Source organism: Vigna radiata, chromosome 3 (assembly GCF_000741045.1).
Source record: "Vigna radiata var. radiata cultivar VC1973A chromosome 3, Vradiata_ver6, whole genome shotgun sequence".
Lineage (NCBI taxonomy): Eukaryota > Viridiplantae > Streptophyta > Magnoliopsida > Fabales > Fabaceae > Vigna > Vigna radiata.
Genome location: NC_028353.1, coordinates 7697516 through 7717901, shown reverse-complemented (window position 1 = coordinate 7717901; position 20386 = coordinate 7697516). Strand labels below are relative to the sequence as shown.

Here is a 20386-nt window from a genome sequence, read left to right as displayed (position 1 = left end):
AATAATAATAATAGTATTGAAAATTTAAATTACACTTTTATAATTTTTAAATTTAATTTTATGTTCTAAATTCAAATACTTAATTTCAATAATAAACGCTAACCTTATTTAATGATAATAATTGATGTCATTTAAATATTAAGAAATAAATGGAGGATAATATTACTGTAAATCGTAAATTGTTTTTTAATTTATGTATAAATGAATAAATATTCTCGTGCAAACTGGTTAAACTCTCGTTAGAATTAATAAGGATGATATTAACTATAACCATAATAAATAAAGTTTGGAATACTTACAACTAAAGCTAACATGAGTGTGAAAGAGAGAGAGATGTATTTGTTGTTTGGGATTGGTGTTGTGGTAGAGGAAGAATGACACGCACCATATAGAAGGAGCCGTTTTTGACTCGTGCTCTTGGATCTGATCCAAACCCTAATCTAATCCCAAAACTTTAGTATCGATTAATCGCGAGAGACTGTGTCTTTCCCCTGTGCCCTAACTCTCAGGCCATGCGACTACCCTGTTCCTCCGCCACTGCCCTCTCCAGAGAGGATTCCTTTTTCATTTTCGCCACTTTCTCCCTCGATGTCGCCGCCAATGTCTGCCGACGCCCACGCCGCTAATCATATCAATCCCAAGGGCCTCCTCTGCAATGCCGCCGCCGGTGCTTCGGCCGGTATCCCTCAATTATATTCTTCTTATCGCCGTTTCTTTTTTCAATTTTCCATTTTGCTGAATTCGATTTGTAATTGTTTGTTTTCATGTACGTAATTTGGTGCAGGGGTTATTGCTGCTACATTTGTGTGTCCTTTAGATGTCATCAAAACTAGGTTTCAGGTTCATGGTGTCCCGCAAATCACCAATGGAAGTGTTAGAGGTATAACCGCAAGCCTTTCTCTTGCCCCTTTTTTTATCTGTTCGAGATAGCGAGGGAGGCTTGTCTGTCCTGTATGTAGCTTGTCATTCAAAAAGAATTGTTGCTATCATTTTTAGATTTCAGTTTGTTAATAGTATTATATGAAGGATGAATCAACTGTGGGAAAATTTTCCCATTGGTTTAACTACTGAAACTGAATATTGCGACTTTAGCTTATGACTGTTGCTTGTCCGCAGGCAGCATAATAGTTGCTAGCTTGGAGCAAATTTTTCGGAAGGAAGGGTTACGTGGAATGTATCGAGGGCTTGCGCCCACTGTGCTGGCTTTACTTCCAAATTGGGCGGTGAGTCGTTTCTCCATGTCTGTGTTCTTTTTGAATGTATTATTATTTATTTATGGAGTAAACAACAAATAGAATCTTGACAGATTCATTACCTTTCATGTCCAAGATTTGTAAATGCTCTTTTAAATTATAGCCATCGATTTGGTAACCGAATGTACTATAGTAATTAATGCCTACCTTGCTCCTGTGGAAGGTTGACATAAACGAAGAATCATGTTTTATCTCTGACAAGCAGGGGTATGAAGTCATTCGTGAGAAACGTTAATACTTACTGAATTGAGTTTAAATTCTGCATTTCATGGTTGGTTGTCAGATTTGCTTTTGATTGACTTAATTTTTTTTTACACTGGAGTGCAAGATCATTGTGCCATTGACCTCATATCAACCAACCTCCATTTTTATGGCTTGTTCAAGGTGTTGACTTGCAGGACTGCACACTGCTATGCAAATGAGAATTAGGGTGTCAAAATTATAATTTTATTGGAAAAGGAATTGAATATACAATCATAGAAGACAAAAGAAAACTTATAATGAGGAACAACAAAGTGAAGGTGAACAGAGCATATCAAAACAATAAAACATCTTCTGCTTTCATTCAAAGAAACTCCTCCGAATGCTTCGTGATCATAATACCATGTGGACTCAAGTATTCATATTGCATTGTTTTTAAAATAAAGTGCACAAACCCATTCAAATAAATTATACCCCTATATGTAGAGCACAGAGATGGGGACTGAATAGTGAACTTTAATTCTCAACTAAAAGTGAAACTAATTGACCAGGTACCTAGTGATTCTTGACAGCTGACACAAAATGGCCTGAGAATTACTCTCAAAGCAAAGTTAGTTAATTTTTTAATGATTCATTTTAGTGTTCTGGTAGAAATTTTTAGTATGTTCACAACTTTTTAGTTGCAGGAAACTGATGGTGTTCTGATTGTATCAATTTATGAACCTGCAGGTTTATTTTAGTACATATGAGCATCTTAAGAGCCTTCTCCATGCTGATGGTTAGTCCATTAGTTATTATTTTCTGTCTATCTAAATAAGGGATTGTTGGAAGCATTATTCTTTTTTTGTGATAATTAATCCACTTATTAACCTCTATTTTTATGTTGTCAACTTTCTGAGTCACCCGCTTCCCTCATTATTTAGATTCTGAATTATAATAGCCATGCTAATGTATGCAGATGAAAGCCATCATCTTTCAATTGGGTCTAATATGATAGCTGCTTCTGGTGCTGGAGCTGCAACTACAATGTTCACAAATCCCCTCTGGGTTGTCAAGACTAGACTCCAAGTGTGTTTCTTCATTTCAACCTTAATTTAGGCTGATATATTTGATTGTGCTAGCTACATCTCACATAAAATTGGTGTAATGCAGAGTGATACATGTAATTAGAAATTTGTTGGAGAGTATAAAACTCATTTGATTGTCTAATTTGTCGTTATCATGGAATTTGATATTTCAGTTTTTTGTTTCCATTATTTGGGAATTTTGTGGTAACTGGCAGAGAGGGAAATAAATTAGGCATTGTTTTCCTTTCTGGATGTCCTATGTGCAAGGTGAGATCATGGTTCATGACACAACCCCTACTTCATGGATTGGGAGCATATTGAACTCGGAAAACAGCTACTTACAATGTTTTTGCTATGGGCAAATAGTGCTATCCTTTTAGGACAAAGGGTTTATGAATATTACTAAAAGCATTGCATTGCCGTTCCTCGTATTAGTATGATGAACATCGTATTGCAAAAAAACCATAGAGACAATAGAACTACTTATTATCATTTCATTTTTTGTATTCTGCACTATAAGTTTGCGGTCCTTTTTATGCAGACCCAAGGAATGAGATCTGGTGTTGTGCCATATAGGGGCACACTATCCGCATTAAGGAGAATTGCACATGAGGAGGGCATTCGGGGCCTGTACAGGTTGGTGTTGTTTAACAAAAATGCAACATGATGGTCAACGCATTTGGAAAAATGAATGATGTAACGACTTTTAATTTTTTTTTTCCTTAAACAGTGGACTTGTACCTGCTCTGGCTGGTATCAGTCATGTTGCCATTCAATTTCCTACATACGAGACGATAAAATTTTATCTCGCAAATCAAGGTAATTTCATGTCCACAGCTTTCTGTGAACTCTTGAAAGTTTTGGCAGTTAATTAATGTTCTAACTGCTTTGTATCAGATGACGCAGCAATGGATAAACTTGGTGCACGTGATGTTGCAATTGCATCATCCGTTTCCAAAATTTTTGCATCAACGTTAACTTATCCTCATGAGGTATGTTGGTGAATGATTGAAGGTAGTTTAGTTCAGGTTATTTGTCCCCACAGGGTACTCGTACCGTACCTTTGGTCTTGTGAATGAGTCAGTTCGCCCACCGCCTGGTGGAAAAATGATTTAGAATCTATTATCAGTGTTTAATAAATCTTCCAAAAATAATATTATGTTGGACTATTTCTTGCATAGTTTGAGCTCACACTTCGTTCTTTTGTTGCCAAATTTGGAACTGCGAGCACTTGTAGAATTGGGGTGGAATTTTAGGAATATATATATACATATTATTTTTTATTTTATTTTTTTGCATTTCTGTTCTTTGGGGAGATGAACATTAGAAAATTTTGTATTTTGTTTGCAGGTCGTACGTTCCAGACTTCAAGAACAAGGGCATCATTCAGAGAAACGGTACTCTGGTGTGATTGACTGTATTAGAAAGGTTTTTCAACAAGAAGGTCTATCGGGTTTTTACCGAGGTTGTGCCACGAACCTTCTGAGGACAACGCCAGCTGCTGTAATCACATTCACCAGCTTTGAAATGATACACCGATTTCTTGTTTCTCTTTTTCCCTCTGATCCACAACCTCATATTTTGTGACAATTGATCTAGGAGGTAATCTGTCTTCTGTAGCGGTTAGATTACAAAGCATAAGCTTAGTCCAGCTGAGTAACCTATCTCTTGGCAATGCAGATATCATTCTTTGTGACTTAGAGGTTTATGTATGATAGAGCCCCCATATTTTCCAATCACAATTTAGCCCGGTTTCCCTGGTCAAACTTGTGCAAAGTCTTTGTAGGGAGACTGATGAAGAATTATAATTTTGAGTGATGACGACGATAAAGAAGATAAAGTGGAACTTATTTGATTTTGAAACAGCTGAATAATATCCTATAGTATCTAGCACGATCTGTTGCCTCATATCCGGCGAATCAAAATTGCTGGATGGAAGACATGAGAAATACATTTAAGAGAGCCATTGGGTATTTATTTAGCAATTTCGTTTCCTTTATTGGGGCTAGAATTTATGGTTTGCGTTGTGTATAACTACCAAAAAAGACGCATAACTTTGAACCATTCCTGAATAATTCTTCATGTAACGTACATTGTTACATAATGAGGGAACAAAACAATGTTTGTGGCGCTGTATTGACTTTGAAATTAATATATTCCTGTATCTCACCGTGTTCTAAATTCTTTTCATTTTTCAAAATTTGGCTGTCATTTATTTCTTTTGATATTTATGTAGTATTTACAATTTTATTCTAATATTTCCTTAACAAATATTCAGATTAATATATTTTTTTTATTATTAGTGATAAACCATCTAGGTGATAGCGAAGTAATAGTCACAATTGCATAATTATAGGCCAATTTATGGGAGAAACAACTTAATATCTTAATTATTTATGCAAAAAAGTGTAAGGACATTTTAATAAAAAGAAACATATTCACTTGCTTAGATTTTTCAATGTGTAATAAAATCTTAAATGAATGATAAAATTAAATGGATGGATACTAAGTTGTTCTTCTACCTAATGCAGTGATCATTATTGAGCAATATTCTCACCCACTGGTTTGCTTTATTACTGATAAGAAAATAATTTAGATTAAAAGTAACATTTGTTTAAGATATTAGAATATAATTGTAATTATTGGATTAAAAAAAACTAAATTTCTATCAATTTGAAAAATCATTGAAGACATTTAAGCTACAGTGAATGATAAGGGAAGCAGTACATTTGTGCTACATTTGTACTAATACCTAATTAAAGTTTATGATCGCAATATTTTGATAATAAAAAAAAGCTATATAATAATTAATATATTAATATTTTATTAATATCTTTTAACTTAAATTTCATATATATATCTATATATATATAAAGCGATTTTTTTTTTTAAGAAATTAAAGCATCACTATTTTGCAAAGTTCAGTGTTTTCTTTATTTCACATTTATAGACAAAAGTTTACATCTATTAAGTGTAAATCTTGAAGTTAATAACAATATTAACTTCTACGTGAAAGATGAAATGAATTGTCTGATTTATAATTAAATTGATACAGGAAGAACGCTAGTTAATTTGGTCAGTCTCGTGTTATATGTTTTGATGGACTATCTTAAAAATTTGTGTTGGTCAGTTTAATTTTTATTTTAAACAAGTTAAACAAAAATTGTCTGACAGACCTTATATTTTATTTTTTACCCGCTTTAGAGATAGTAAATATATAATAATTTTAAATGAAGGATTGAGGTATTCTTATTTTTCAATGAAACTAATTTTAATTTTAAATATAGTATAACTTAATATATAAATTACAATTTATGTACATGTTTTAATAAATATTTTTTAATACTCTTACTGTAATATGGCCTAATTTCATTGAAGTTACAAATGTTTTAATGTGATCTGACTAATTTGATGGACTTTTGATATCTTTATATCCAGCTAAGTCTATTTTGCATACCCAAACATGCAATAAATGCTTAAGCTTGGGTTGAATACAGATTGCCGTATTAATTAATAACACCGTGTGAATATATAAATGAAATATTAGTTAAGTTAATTCACAATTAAATATTAGTAGCAAGTGAAAATCATAAGTTAATGAATGGCTAATACCTTAGCTGATTAAAATAATATTTGGTAAAACTGACTATCTTTAAGTGTAAAATGTAAAACAGAAAAAAAAGTTGATAAAAAATTATAAGAAAAAAAAATGGAATATTAAGTTGTTGCATGAAAGAGAAAGTTGTATGAGGAATAGGAAAAAACAAAACTTTTTAAAATATATATATATATATATATATATATATATATATATATATATATATATATAAATTAGTTAGATTTTATAATATGCATTATGTCACTCAAGAAATTTTGTGATTAATTGATTAAATTCAATGTATATAATGAGCTATTGAAGTTCAACAATTGATGAAGTAGAAAATTAACAGTTTAATTATGTATTCATTTAGTCAGATATCAGAATTATAAGTTAAATAAATTTTACACTTCATGAACATAAAATCCTTTGACACGTTATAACAACATTTAATATAAAATGAATAAGGAATAAGCAATTGAAGTGCATTCTTCAAATGAAAATATTCATATCCAATGCTTACAATGTTATTATACCAAATTCAAAAGGAGATATATAACTAAAACGACCCAACTTAAGTACTTTTAGCAACCATTAACACATTTCCTATGTATGCAAGAAGTAAATATCTTTTCTAAGATAAATAATATTATTATTTCTTGTTGAAAAGAATATATATATTTGACATCATTGAGAATTTAAGAGGAGTTAAAAGTTTTATATTAAGTAAAAGTTAATAAAATAATTATTATATAAGTAGAAAAAATTATCAATTTATTGTCTTACATTTTTTGATAAAAAGTAGGTTGCTGATTTTCTATATAACCTTTATTTATGAGGTCGAATATTGGTGTATTTCTTCTTGAGAAGTTAAAAAGAAAAGGAATAGCCGTGAAATAGAGGTTTGAGTTTATAATGATAGGTTTAAACTTTTTTTTGTCCCTAAGTTATAAGCGGATGTTCAGTTTAGTCTCTGTTTTTTAAAATGTAAAGTTTTATTCCTAAGTTATAAAAAATGTATCAAATGAGTCCTTTTTGAACTTGAAATACTGTTTTTGGTTGTTTCTTAACAACTGTTACATCTTTAGATTGCTCTGATTTGTTTCTTAATAATAACAACACTTTAGAAACAACCAAAAAACAGTATTTCAAGTTCAACATTTGATACATTTTTTATAACTTAGAACCAAAGATTTACATTTTTAAAAATAGGAACTAAACTGAAAATCTACTTATACTTACGGACCAAAAAGAGGTTTAAACCATAATAATATTAAAGAAAGAATACGCAGATTGATTGTGAGAGGTTTTTAGGCAAAGCTAAGTTGTCAAAATCAAAGGACCAAACAAAAGGGAGGTTTATCTCTAGCAAGAGAACACGTCTCCATCAGATTCCTAATTCCTTGCGAAGCATGCTATCTTTTCCACTGTTTAAAGGCCAACAAAATACCTTTTCCGATTTATCATAATAATCTCAATTAACTTATGCAAATTCAGGTAATCATCACCCATAATTAGACAACTCACTGCCCAATATACTATAACTTATCATCAAGATTCAAGATTAACCATGCATTAGCCTTAATGTTTCAGATGGGATTCTCTACTACTTTTTATCGTATTAGTTAAATCTTAGGGAGTTAACAATACGAGAAACAATGTAAGATGAGAAGTACAAAAAGTAGTACATTCGAGAAAGCTGATGAAGTTGGGTCAATGGTACAAGATAGTAATTTGTGAAAAATAATATTCTTTTTTTACTTCTTTTTTTTTTTAAGTCTTGGTATAAATTTGTATGTGTTATTTTAAGTCACATCAAAACTGCCGAATGCTCACGTAAATGTAGAAAAGTCACCGGAGTTATTAAAATTAAATGTCTTTAAATTGGTGACGGAAGATGTGTCAACCATTTAAAAATACAGTAAATGAAATTCTACTCTTCTTCTGAATAAAATAACTAATATTATTTATAATTTTTTTTTATCCTTAACAATTAAATCCTAAATCTTGACATAATTGATTTGAATATTGAGCATTATTAATCCATTAATTAAATTAAATGTGCAACGAACCCTTTTCATTCCCTTCATAGAGATTTTAACTCACCTACTCTACCGGCACATTTTGGTAACGCATCACTACCAAAACAAAGAATAATGAAAGTAATGGTTAGGCTTAACTTTCGTATATATAAAATATCATTATTCACTTTTTTTTTTCTCTTTATACTATTTCCAGTTATCATCACTTTCATCAATGTCTTAACTTCAAAAGGAAAAAATGGCTATCTTTATCTCTTTTTATTTTTTTTTTACCTTGTGAGATCTTTTTCACCAAACCCAAAGTTACCCTCCAAAAAGCTCCTGCCATGATCAAAGTAATAAGTGACAATCTTCTTATATTTTGGAATCACATAGATAAAGACCAAAGTTAAGTTACATCAACATTTCATAAGAAAATAAAGAATAATAACAACATAATTTGAATTTGAATTTGAATCGATAAAAAAAATTATAATTTTATCGAATTCTCTTTGGAATTAATATTTTGTCATGACATAGTTTTCTTTCATTTTGAAAATTTAAAAAACAAAATTACAAAACGCCAACCGGATTGTAATAATGTTGACACATTTGTCCTCTTTCGATTATTCAAATGTTTAAAAAAAATATCCCAGTCACTGTCATCATCAATTAGCAACTATTTTTGTTTTCATTTTAAGGTAAACGAATTTGAATTTTCACTGATTTCTGAAAGGAAAAGATTAATTAAGATATGCATAGATTAATGACGTAAAGAATATTGAGTTGTGAGAAAATATTAATTAGTAATTGTTTCCAGAAATGAAGATGCATGTGGCTGGCCATCTTCTTAGAGGTGACAGCGTGAATCTTCTTCACAAAGAGAATTCTCTCACACATAATAATATGATACAGTGGGCTCACTTAACATGTGAAACTCATAAAGAGAAAAGGCAATAACATGCAAACTTTACCCTTTCAATAATAACCGCATTTAACAACTTTTCTTAGATTTATTAGTCTTTTAAATTATAATACAAAACTAAACACATTTTATTAAGAAACAAGACTCATCATTATTCAACCTTTCTGCAGCTCCCATATGTGTATCTTATTCTTTAATTATGTGTTTCCAATTCTCAAAAAGTGACACACATTATAAAAATAAAAAATAAATTATTATAATTTTTAAAAATATAAAAAGGTAATATATGTATCAAAATATTATTTTTCATTTCTAACAAAATAAAATAAAATTGCATGACGATAAAACATAGCACAACATAATCTTTGGATAATACAAATTCCAATGATATTAAACAGAAAAAGAACAGAGATAATTTGTATCAAAAAATTAATATTTCTGATTATAGTCATAAATTAAAAATTAACACACATATCGCTTCAAATGGATTTGTATTGAAGGAGTGATAGATGATGGTGTTAACATTAAGCTAGCATTTAATGTTTGTAATTCGTTTCTTTGGGTTAGAGATTTTAAAAGTGTGTTTAAGAAGGAGATTTTTGCACTGCTGGAATGCAGATGGTAAAGAGAAATTTGGCTCTAGTTTTATCAGAAATTTAAAGATTAAATAAAAAACAGCCATAATAATAATTCCTATGATGTTATTTTTTTATTAATAATATTCCTTTCACATAAATAAATACTCGATGAAAATGAATGAAAGTTAAAAATATATATTTTCTTGAAAATATAAAATAATTTAATACTTCTGTAAACGAATAAAGGAAATTAACATAATTTTTGAATTTTTATTTACTTTATAATTTTATTTTTTTTAAAAACATCATCTAAAGATGAAAAAATCGTGTAATTTAACTAAATTATTTATTATTAGTCTACAGGCGCTTATAATGTCAACGGAATGACAAAGTAGCATGTTGCCAATTGTAGTTTGCCACGTGGAGAAATACTATGGCTTACTTGAGTTAATTTGCCGTCCGATCATTTTTGTTGAACGACCTGCGACTGTAGGTAAAGTGGGTCCCTTTTAAGACGCGCTCGTGGACCTTCCCAAACCTGATGGCTATGGTTCCGAACCAGGGATTTGAATTTTTCGAACGTTAAGTATGTTTTTCGCTTTCTTTTCCTAAAGTCACAACTATGCCCTTCTCTTTATCTTATTTATTGGGTAGTCATCTCAAATATTTTGCTTTCGGTGATAATATTATGGATAATGATATTTAGACAACATTTTTTTGACAACATTTGAACATTGATTACGTGTTAATCTGTGATTGGTCAAAAATTATTCCATAATTAATAATAATAATCATAAACATTATTGTGGAGTAATTTTTGACCAATCACATATTGACACGTAATCAATGTTTAAATATTGTCAAAAAAATGTTATCTAAATATCATTATTCTAATATTATTTAAGTTTGTATACTTTCCATTTCGTCGTGCTGTGTTTTTAAAAAAAGTTATAAATCTTTTATCCTTGATGAATGGTTAGATGCTTACTAATATTTATTTGATTTCAATTAGTTCATTCCTCCAATTTTCTTTAATTTATCTATCATATAAAAACTTTATACCTATGTAGTTTTTACTTATACTTTTATTTCATTTTAATTTGAAGACTGGGGAGATAACTGTTCCCCAACAACCATTGCATTAAAGGAAAGAGAAATTCTACCAAATTCTATTCATTTTAAAGTTACTAATATATTATTATGTCAACCTTATCGATGCTTGTTTTCAAGCCTTTTTACTTTTAAACTTAACTGCACCAAACACACTTCAGTCAGTTACTATTGCAAACTTTTTGCATACCTTCTTCTTCTCATCTATATTTGTACAATTACTTCTACAAAAACAAAACAAAAAAATAAATTAAATAAACTTAAATATAAAAAAAAAACACTTTCTCTTTTCTAAATATTTATAGAAAAAATTATTTAAAAAATATTTTAATCTTCATTATTGTTCTGATTTCAAATTTATTACAGTTTTATTCTGTAAAAACATAAAGGAAAAATGAGAATTCATATTTACTTTGAAAATTGAAATTCCATTTTGATTTTATTCTTAAAAATTATTTCAAAGAATAAAAAGTGAACATGATAAAAACAACGTTTATAATTTAACATTTCATTGCAGGAATTTACTGATGGACAACATACATTGTGAAATGAAAAATTCTTAATAATAAAGATTTTGAAATAACTTTTAAACTATATTTGTTTGAATTTGCATTTTTATGGATTAATATTAGTTGCCAATATGTTGATTTTTTTTTTTTGTGAAAAAATTCCGAATCTACTATTTTCTTTTTCTCTTCTACTTTAGTGCAAAACTGACTAACTTTATATCTCTTGATTGAGTTTATTTAGCTTTTGGTCAATAAACCAAATGAATCAACCTAATGTATAACCACGTTTATGATATTTTATGTGTTTAATAATTCTTAAAAAAACATACGAAAATAATTAGATATCCTACTATTTATTGGTTGGAAACACGATACTAATTTAAATAAAAAATGTATTATCAGAAGTATAAATAAGAAAAAATATTATTAATTTATGAAAAATCATTCCTATTTTTAGATTTGTAATTTTTCCAACGCAGTACTTACTATTGAAAAAAAAGGAGTTTTGACTTATTTTTTATATTAATGAAAACATTTTTTTTTCTCAATTATTTATCTTAATTCTTTAATTTATATTTTACAAGCTTTATATTAAGAAATGAGTTTTAAATTTAATTTAACTTCATAAAATATATTTTTAAGGTATATTTATATACGAAACTTTCAACATATTGAATTCCTTGTGCAACCATAGTAAGATTGTCAAGAAAAAGCGGACATTGATATATTTTATTTACTGTATAATTGAAGTTAAACAAATTATTCATGATTATGGATATTTTTATTGCAAAAAAATATATTTAAAGCATAAGAAATTATATAATTTTATTTTTAAGAAAGCACCAAAGAGAATTATTTTAATCAATTCTAATAGGAATTACTATCAAGAACAATCTATACATAAAAAAATTATATGTATGATTTAGATTTATTATACAGTGTAATAATTAGTAAATATTTTTTAATTGAAAAGATGAAGAGCTTTCGGCTAATAGTTTTAATTTTGAACTAAAAATAAGTTTTTGAATGTTTTAAGATTTAGAAAAACACATCCTTGACCCAACAAACAAAGGCAACCACTCCGTTAAGTTAGGCAATAGATGGGATTTCACTTTTCTTTTCTCCATTATTCTATTTCTGCTTTACTTTATTACTCATTCATACATTATGTAGAAACATAGAATAAGGAAAAGATTATTGAAGTGATTTTGAGTCATAATTCCCTAACTCTTAAATTATACACCTCGATTTGTTTAAGAATAAAAAGGTTACATCTGACAACCAATACAACAAGACTGGTCATTGTTTATGCCTGCAACAACGTTTATGTCTTTCCTTTTGTACGTAAACTTTTAATCAAAGAGAACAAAATAATTAAGGATGGCAAGTATTCATGAGACCAAGTCGGTTTTGATAAAGTTGGTGGTGAGAATGAGGACAAGTTCATGAGTCTCAATGGAACAGGAAAAAGAAAACATAGCTTATGATAATTATGACCCTAAATCAAACTATCATTATTAACAGCAAATGGTTGGTCTGCCCACTTGATAATGTTACCAAAATTAAACCATCATGTAAATCATTGACATTTTTCATGTAACCAAAGTTAAGTATTACTTTAATTGGTTAAACAACATCACCTAGATTGCATTGGGTTTACTCTTGAGAAATTATCATTGCTATTTGTTTCTTCACTGCAACAGTACAAAGGAATCAGCAAATAAATGAGTGATTAATCTGGAAGTTGAAGCAAGTGTGTGCAGAGAAGATCTAGCTACCACCTTCTTTTTTCGTTGGATCCTAAAATCCAACCATAATATCCCTTTTAGGCACACTAGTATCCAACATAAATCACCACCAATCTACACTCAACACATCTTTTCAAGATAAAGAAAAACTAAACCATTCACTTTTTCTCTTTTTCTTTATAAATATTTTTGGTTTTATAGTATGCTTGTTTGGTCAGATAAATAGTAAACTTAACCTCAATCCCTTAAACAAAAACAGATATAATTTTTTTTTATACGGAAAACTTACAATTGTAAGATCCAAGCTTTGTTAAAGTTAATTTTTGGGTACTTTCCAGTAGTGTAAAATAGTTACAATATTCTTTTTGACCATTACGAAATACTTAATAAGTCTACCAATTAACTAAACGATTGTCTATTCTCGGTGTACACATTAAGGCTTAACTAATGTAAGGTTATTTTCACTTATTAAGTGGTATTAAATTCGAATCATGGATATATAACTGTCTTTAATTATTTGAAGACATTTTGTTTCTAATGAAGACTACAACTAAAAGCAGGAATTAAAATCGGAAACCATAATCACTAACTATAAATGCACCGTTAAACAAGATTCTTGTAAAACCCAAAATAAATATTAGAATTGGAACTATAATCACTAAATGTCAACGAGCTGTTAAAAAAAAAAAAAAGCTTTAAATTAGCCTCTTTAATAATTTCTTAAGTTTAAAATTTTCATTTTGATATTTTAATCCGTTATATTAAGTCTTGGGGAGAAGTTCACGCGCGCTTAGAAGAGAAGTGAGGGTTGGGAAAAACAGAAATGTTAATTTTAGTGATATAAAGTTTGAAAGAGTGAGGCATGGGAGTAGGTTCGGAGTTGAGGTGGGGGAGAATGAGAAAGGGAAGAGGAGAGAGAGTAGAGAGTATAAAGATGATTTGAATACAGAAATGATGTTGCTATACCGATACCTTTCACTTTGTATCTGCGAGAGGGAGAAGAAAAAGAAAAGAGAAGAAAAGCTAAAGGTAATATAATGGAACTAACATGGAAACATATGTCAACAACACTCAATGAAATAGCATCATCAAGAAGCAGTGTATCAGAGACAAAACGATCACACGCTTTTAAATCCTTGTTCTTTTCTTTCATTCCTTCTTCCTTCTTCTCTGTTCCTCACATCACTTTCTTTTTCTTTTCTTTCTATCTTCAATTCCAATCCAGCTTTCTCCTCCTCCTCCTCCTCCACCCGATGGAGCAGATTGTGCAATGTGGATGACCTTCTTGGTCTGTGGCCGGGGACATCAACATCACTGTTAACAACACTCTCTCGTGTTCATGTTATGGCGGCAGAGGCGGCGTTGTTCTTTTCTGTGGCATCAGTGGTGGAGGACGTGCTTCAGCAGCACGGTCCTCGCCTCAAAGATCTTGATTTGGAATCCAGGAAAGCAGAAGAAGCTGGTATTTTCCCGTTATTTTTTCTGGGCTTCCTTCAAAATTCAGTTTTGGATTTGCTTATAACTCTGATACTACTAATAACGAGTGAAAATTAATCTTTTAATGTGTAAGTGTTTTTTTTTTTTTTGTATGATGATTTCTCTGACTCGAACTTGCCGAGTTTCAATTTGTTTCATAGAAAAAGTATCTGAATTTTGTTTCAAATTATCAATCATCAAATACCCTGAAACGGAAAGTTCTTTACCGTGCAGCATCAAGAAGATATGAGGCAGCGGGGTGGTTGAGAAAAATGGTTGGAGTAGTTGCGGCTAAAGATTTACCAGCAGAGCCCTCTGAGGAAGAGTTTAGGCTTGGTTTGAGAAGTGGGATTATTCTCTGTAATGTTATTAATAAAGTTCAATCCGGCGCTGTTCCCAAGGTGGGTTAGATCATTGTTTAGTTTTATTTCTAATGTTTCGGCAAGTGTTTGCTTACACTGTGTTCTTCTTTTAAGGTTGTGGAGAGTCCTGTTGATTCTGCATCGATCCCTGATGGGGCACCATTAACGGCATATCAGTATTTTGAAAACGTGAGGAATTTCCTTGTGGCTGTCCAAGAAATTGGACTTCCTACCTTTGAGGCATCTGATCTGGAACAAGTATGTGAATAAAGCATTGAACAAGTAATCAATTCGTATCATGGTTAATTCAATTGTTAATGACACAAGTTTTTTTGTTTTGTATTGAATTATTTGTTATCTTAGGGAGGAAAATCATCCAGGATTGTCAATTGCGTGTTGGCCCTTAAGTCCTATTGTGAATGGAAAACGAGCGGGGCAAATGGCGTGTGGAAATTTGGTGGAAATCTCAAACCCACTGTGTCTGCCAAATCTTTTGTTAGAAAAAACTCGGACCCATTTACTAATTCCTTGTCAAGGACTTCATCGATCAATGATAAACATCTCACAGTTCTTAGTTCTGACGTAGAGTCTGATAAAATGGTAGGTACACTTGGTTTTCGGTACATGCTCTGGATTTATCTAGTTGAACCGAAAGAATAACCAACGGATTTTTTTTATGTTTCTATAATTGCAGTCCGGTTCCCATTCTTTGAGTTCGCTTGTTCGTGCGATTCTATTGGATAAGAAGCCAGAAGAAGTTCCAATGGTAAGATAACAAGTAGCTCTATGTTTCACAGCTAAATTTCATCACAACTTTACTGATTAAGTTGTGTCTTATCGAAAATAAATCTATATTATGATAAAATGCTTTAGAAAACTATAACTTTCTTGAGAAACAATATCACATTCACAATACTGTTACTACACGTCTGCTGCTTCAGTTTGTTTTAGTCATTCATAATACTAAGAGCAAGAGTGCCTTTAAAGCTAGTTTTTAATATTTTTTTCTTGTGCGCGGAACAGTTGGTTGAGTCTGTTTTGTGCAAGGTTGTAGAGGAGTTTGAACAACGAATAGCAAGCCAAGGTGAAAAGGTATGACAATTTTATCTACTCATAATTTCCTTAGTTTTTGGATAATATGAGTTTAGTCCTTTCCTAGAGTGTACTGGTTGTTACTTAAGGTGACTTTGTTGACAAGCTGTTCTTGATTTTCTTCACTATCTTGTAACTTCCCAGGCAAAAGTAACTTCGATTGATCCTGTTTCTCAAAGCAATGGGTCTGTTGTGGCAGATAAAAAGGTAACATGGCTAGTGTTTAACATATTCCAGGACATTCATGATATTTGAAAATGCTATAATTCTTATAACCACCTATTTTTTGATCAGGGGGAGAAGAAGATTCATGTGGTAACGAAAAAAGAAGATGGCATTCATAAAAGTCAAGTTAATGCTATGGTATCAAGAAAAGAGGATCGCATTCATAAAAATCTAGTTGCTGATGAGGAATCGCAAAGGAAATTTCTGAAGCAGAAAATGCTCTTTGATCAGCAGCAAAGAGAAATTCAAGTAGGGAATCAGGGATGATACTTATCACGTTTAATCTTTGCAATTTCTTAATATAATAGTTAATATCTCATTTATTGTGTTATTGTAGGAGCTAAGACATACCCTTCACACAACAAAATCTGGTATGCAGTTCATGCAAATGAAATTTCGTGAGGAGTTCTCCAATCTTGGTATGGATAGTGATTAATTAATTCATTTTAAGCTTTCTACTATTTTTCTCCTGCTTCCTTTGTTTGCCTTGTGATTGGTGGATAAAACACGACATCTTATTTAACTTATTTGTTTTCCTTTCTAGGAATGCACGTTCATGGCTTAGCTCACGCTGCTTCTGGATATCACAGAGTTCTTGAAGAAAATCGCAAGCTATACAATCAAGTCCAGGATCTTAAGGGTAATAAAGATCACTGTTTTCTTGTTGCTTTTGGTCCGCGTCTTTATGCCTTTGTGTTTTGACTTAATATGGGTAAATCTGATTCATCAGGGAGTATTAGGGTATACTGTCGAGTAAGACCATTCTTTCCTGGACAACCAAACCATTTGAGCGCAGTGGAAAATATTGATGATGGAACTATCACAGTTAATATTCCTTCAAAAAATGGGAAGGGACGAAGGTCCTTCAACTTCAACAAAATCTTTGGACCATCTGCAACCCAAGGTTGGTTTTTTCTTTTGCTTTCAATTATCTACAGGACTTCTATTGTTTACTATGATCATAAATTTTTCTCTTTTGTTTCAGCTGAAGTCTTCTTAGACATGCAGCCACTCGTTAGATCTGTTCTTGATGGCTATAATGTTTGCATATTTGCATATGGCCAAACAGGATCAGGAAAAACTTACACTATGGTAGGATCCACATCCATTTGGAATTTACTCTAGAAAGAAAAATAAAATAATGATCTTTTGCTGATTTATACTTTTAACATGTAGACTGGACCAAAAGAAATCACAGAGAAAAGCCAAGGTGTAAATTACAGGGCTCTAAGCGATTTGTTTCTTATAGCGGATCAAAGAAAGGACACTTTCCAATATGACGTTTCTGTTCAAATGATTGAGATTTACAATGAACAAGTAAGGGATCTCTTGGTCACTGATGGAACAAACAAAAGATATCCTTTACCAGTATACTTGATTCTCTTTCGATTTGTACACAGTATGAAGTGCTATCAATTTTGGTTTTGTATAATATCAGAAATTATAGTACATTGCGTTGATTGCTGCTCTTAATAAATGAAAACAAGTTTTAAATATGATGCATTATCAACTATTGATACACATTCTAGAACATACATGCCATTGATTGCTTTGCTGCCCTTGACTATTAATACATTGGAGATTCGAAGTAGTTCTCAAAAAGGACTCAGCGTTCCAGATGCCAGCCTTGTCCCTGTATCATCAACTATTGATGTTATTGAACTAATGAACCTTGGTCAAAGGAACCGTGCAGTTGGAGCAACAGCTCTTAATGACCGCAGTAGCCGATCTCATAGGTATGGTGTATCCTATTCACCTCTTGTCATGGTATTTCTTGGACACAGCTGACGATTGATTCTTTCAAAATACCAATTTGGCAGTTGCTTGACTGTTCATGTTCAAGGAAGAGATTTGACATCTGGAGCTATCCTTCGTGGATGCATGCATTTGGTTGACTTGGCAGGAAGTGAGAGGGTGGATAAATCTGAGGCCACCGGAGATAGACTGAAAGAGGCACAGCATATTAACAAATCTCTTTCAGCTCTGGGAGATGTCATTGCTTCCCTTGCTCAGAAAAACTCGCATGTACCTTACAGAAACAGTAAACTCACACAACTACTCCAAGATTCACTTGGTAAGGTTTTAAGAAGTTTGTTTGCCAGCCAATTTTTTTTTCTATTCCTTAGAAACACAATTCGTTTGAATTCTCCGATAATGTTGGTTTGATTGTTTCAGGAGGACAGGCAAAGACACTAATGTTTGTTCACATAAGTCCAGAGAGTGATGCTATTGGAGAAACAATTAGTACCTTAAAATTTGCTGAAAGAGTTGCCACAGTTGAACTCGGTGCTGCTAGAGTAAACAAAGATAGTTCAGATGTCAAAGAGCTCAAAGAACAGGTTGATGGTCAAATCTAAATTTTGTAGTTCTCTTGGTAATAATCTTAGTAATTTCATTTTCAGTCCTATCAAATCTAACTAACTACTGAATTACGTTTCAGATTGCCAGCCTTAAGGCAGCACTGGCAAGAAAGGAAGGAGAATCAGAACATTCTTTATGCAGCAGCTCCGAAAAATACAGGACAAAGGGTATTGAGCTTTCACCTTACCAAATTCCTGACACAGGGGATCAGCTTGGATGCCGGCTACCAATGGTGGAGGTTGGCAATATAGAGGTATGGAATTGGAAAACTAACTAACATGACTTCATAGCATTGACTGTTAGGATTTTTACTCAAGAGAGCTAGATCATGCAAAATTTTACTGGTTACTGTTCCTTGTTAAACTGAGATGGAATTTGAACAATTCATCCTGCAGCTTCAAAGTAATACCACAGTGAGGCACAAAACTCAGAGCTTTGATTTTGATGAGATATCAGGAAATTCGCCACCATGGCCCCCGGTGAACAATAGTCTCGGACAAAACTATGTGGAGGATGACAAAGAATCTGGTTCTGGAGAATGGGTTGACAAGGTGATGGTCAACAACAAGCAAGACGTAAACAAAACCGAGAACCTCTTGGGGTGTTGGCAAACAAGCAATGGAAACTTATCTGAAGCCTTTTATCAGAAATATCTGAAAGATTCTCCCGAAATGTACTCAGAACAATCCTACAACATGTTCATAGGAGGCAACCAGTTTAACATTGCGGGTTCAGATGACACGGATGAGCCCGATGCTGCCACCAGTGATTCCTCAGAACCTGACTTGCTTTGGCAATTTAATCATTCCAAACTTAGTAGCATGACCAGTGGAATTGGATCAAAGACAACAAGATCCATCTCTAAGTCAGCGAAAAGCCCCGAGTTGAGGTAATGCAAAAGTGATATTTTAGTAACATAGCCTATTTCAGATTACTTTTATTTGTACTGTTTGATGATAATAGTATATTTTGAATTTTGCAGCAAGAATGCTGTTCATTCTTCTCCTTTGGGTCCTTCGCCTTCATTGAAACAGTCAAATGGCGTCTCACATCGAACAGGAAGGCATCCAGCTCCAGTTGACGTGAAACGTAGAAGTGGCGGTAGAAAATAAACAATGTGTTTTTCAGAAGGTATAAAGAGTGATTGTTCATATTTTTTATTTTTTAATATTTTTTCAATTTTTTAGATGGACAGAGAGAGCTATTTTTGTATTACTTTTTGGGTTTGTATTTTGTAATCATCAACCTCACACGGATAATGGAGCAATAATGCCAGTTGCTTTGTTTGTATCATGACATTCTTTTGTTTTCTTTTAAGGGAATGTAAAAGTTTAAACTCCTCACACTGCAATGAATTTTTATTTGTACAAATCAATTTTCTCATGTTTTTTTCTAAATCATTTTTGGAGCAAATAAATATAACTACTTTTTTTGGAGTTTATTAGGTTAGTTTTATAAGGTATATTTAACTTATAATACATACCTATAAATCTGTTTTTAAGTAAAATTATTAAATTATAAAAATAAAAATTTGTTAAAATCTTAAATATTCCCACAGACGAAAAGCATATTATGGATGTCAGCATTCTGGCCGAAATTAGTAAAAAGAAAAAAAAAATAAACAAAGAGTACTGTCATCTTTTTTTTGGGGTGCAGAGAGACAAATCTCCTATTGGTGCAACCCAAAACCATTGTCCAGCCCATAAAATTTGGTCTGAGGCCCAATGTGGAATTATGCTGGGTCTAAAATATGAAAAGTTACATGTCTTTTTACCTTGAAAATTTCATCAATATAAAGTGAAGTATTTTTCATAACCCTCTCAAATGTAGCCACAAAAATAAGTTACTTCCACTTTTCCT

At 31.6% G+C, this 20386-nt stretch overlaps 2 protein-coding genes across 3 annotated transcripts; both read left to right on the top strand.

Annotated features, from left to right (window-relative positions):
• The first annotated feature begins 307 nt into the window (after nucleotides 1-307).
• Nucleotides 308-4704, top strand: LOC106757935 (nicotinamide adenine dinucleotide transporter 1, chloroplastic). Of its 2 annotated transcripts, XM_014640793.2 has the most exons (10): nucleotides 308-679; nucleotides 785-880; nucleotides 1117-1223; nucleotides 2184-2232; nucleotides 2413-2522; nucleotides 3063-3157; nucleotides 3252-3340; nucleotides 3419-3513; nucleotides 3872-4123; nucleotides 4202-4704. In XM_014640793.2, the coding sequence occupies exons 1-9, from the start codon at nucleotides 589-591 to the stop codon at nucleotides 4106-4108; spliced, it is 969 nt and encodes a 322-aa protein (XP_014496279.1). In that variant the 5' UTR covers nucleotides 308-588; the 3' UTR covers nucleotides 4109-4123; nucleotides 4202-4704. The 2 variants fall into 2 exon arrangements, with proteins under 2 accessions (XP_014496279.1, XP_014496278.1); XM_014640792.2 differs by having other exon boundaries at nucleotides 309-679; nucleotides 3872-4704.
• Nucleotides 4705-13885: 9181 nt separating this feature from the next.
• Nucleotides 13886-19877, top strand: LOC106757813 (kinesin-like protein KIN-14I). The gene is made up of 20 exons (XM_014640623.2): nucleotides 13886-14039; nucleotides 14236-14472; nucleotides 14721-14887; nucleotides 14963-15106; nucleotides 15212-15448; nucleotides 15543-15614; nucleotides 15872-15940; nucleotides 16085-16147; nucleotides 16235-16414; nucleotides 16503-16584; nucleotides 16710-16805; nucleotides 16896-17069; nucleotides 17151-17257; nucleotides 17342-17520; nucleotides 17740-17901; nucleotides 17986-18239; nucleotides 18341-18504; nucleotides 18606-18779; nucleotides 18922-19415; nucleotides 19509-19877. Exons 2-20 carry the CDS (start codon nucleotides 14355-14357, stop codon nucleotides 19636-19638), a joined length of 3066 nt encoding a protein of 1021 aa, XP_014496109.1. The 5' UTR covers nucleotides 13886-14039; nucleotides 14236-14354; the 3' UTR covers nucleotides 19639-19877.
• Nucleotides 19878-20386: the final 509 nt, after the last annotated feature.

Bases quoted from the DNA above. Each gene is read 5' to 3' on its own strand.
- LOC106757935 (XM_014640793.2), top strand. From the start codon at position 589: ATGTCGCCGCCAATGTCTGCCGACGCCCACGCCGCTAATCATATCAAT. The intron at 680-784 runs GTATCCCTCAAT...AATTTGGTGCAG, and splicing joins CGCCGCCGGTGCTTCGGCCG to GGGTTATTGCTGCTACATTT. The intron at 2,233-2,412 runs GTTAGTCCATTA...TAATGTATGCAG, and splicing joins GAGCCTTCTCCATGCTGATG to ATGAAAGCCATCATCTTTCA.
- LOC106757813 (XM_014640623.2), top strand. From the start codon at position 14,355: ATGGCGGCAGAGGCGGCGTTGTTCTTTTCTGTGGCATCAGTGGTGGAG. The intron at 15,449-15,542 runs GTAGGTACACTT...CTATAATTGCAG, and splicing joins ACGTAGAGTCTGATAAAATG to TCCGGTTCCCATTCTTTGAG. The intron at 15,615-15,871 runs GTAAGATAACAA...TGCGCGGAACAG, and splicing joins AGCCAGAAGAAGTTCCAATG to TTGGTTGAGTCTGTTTTGTG.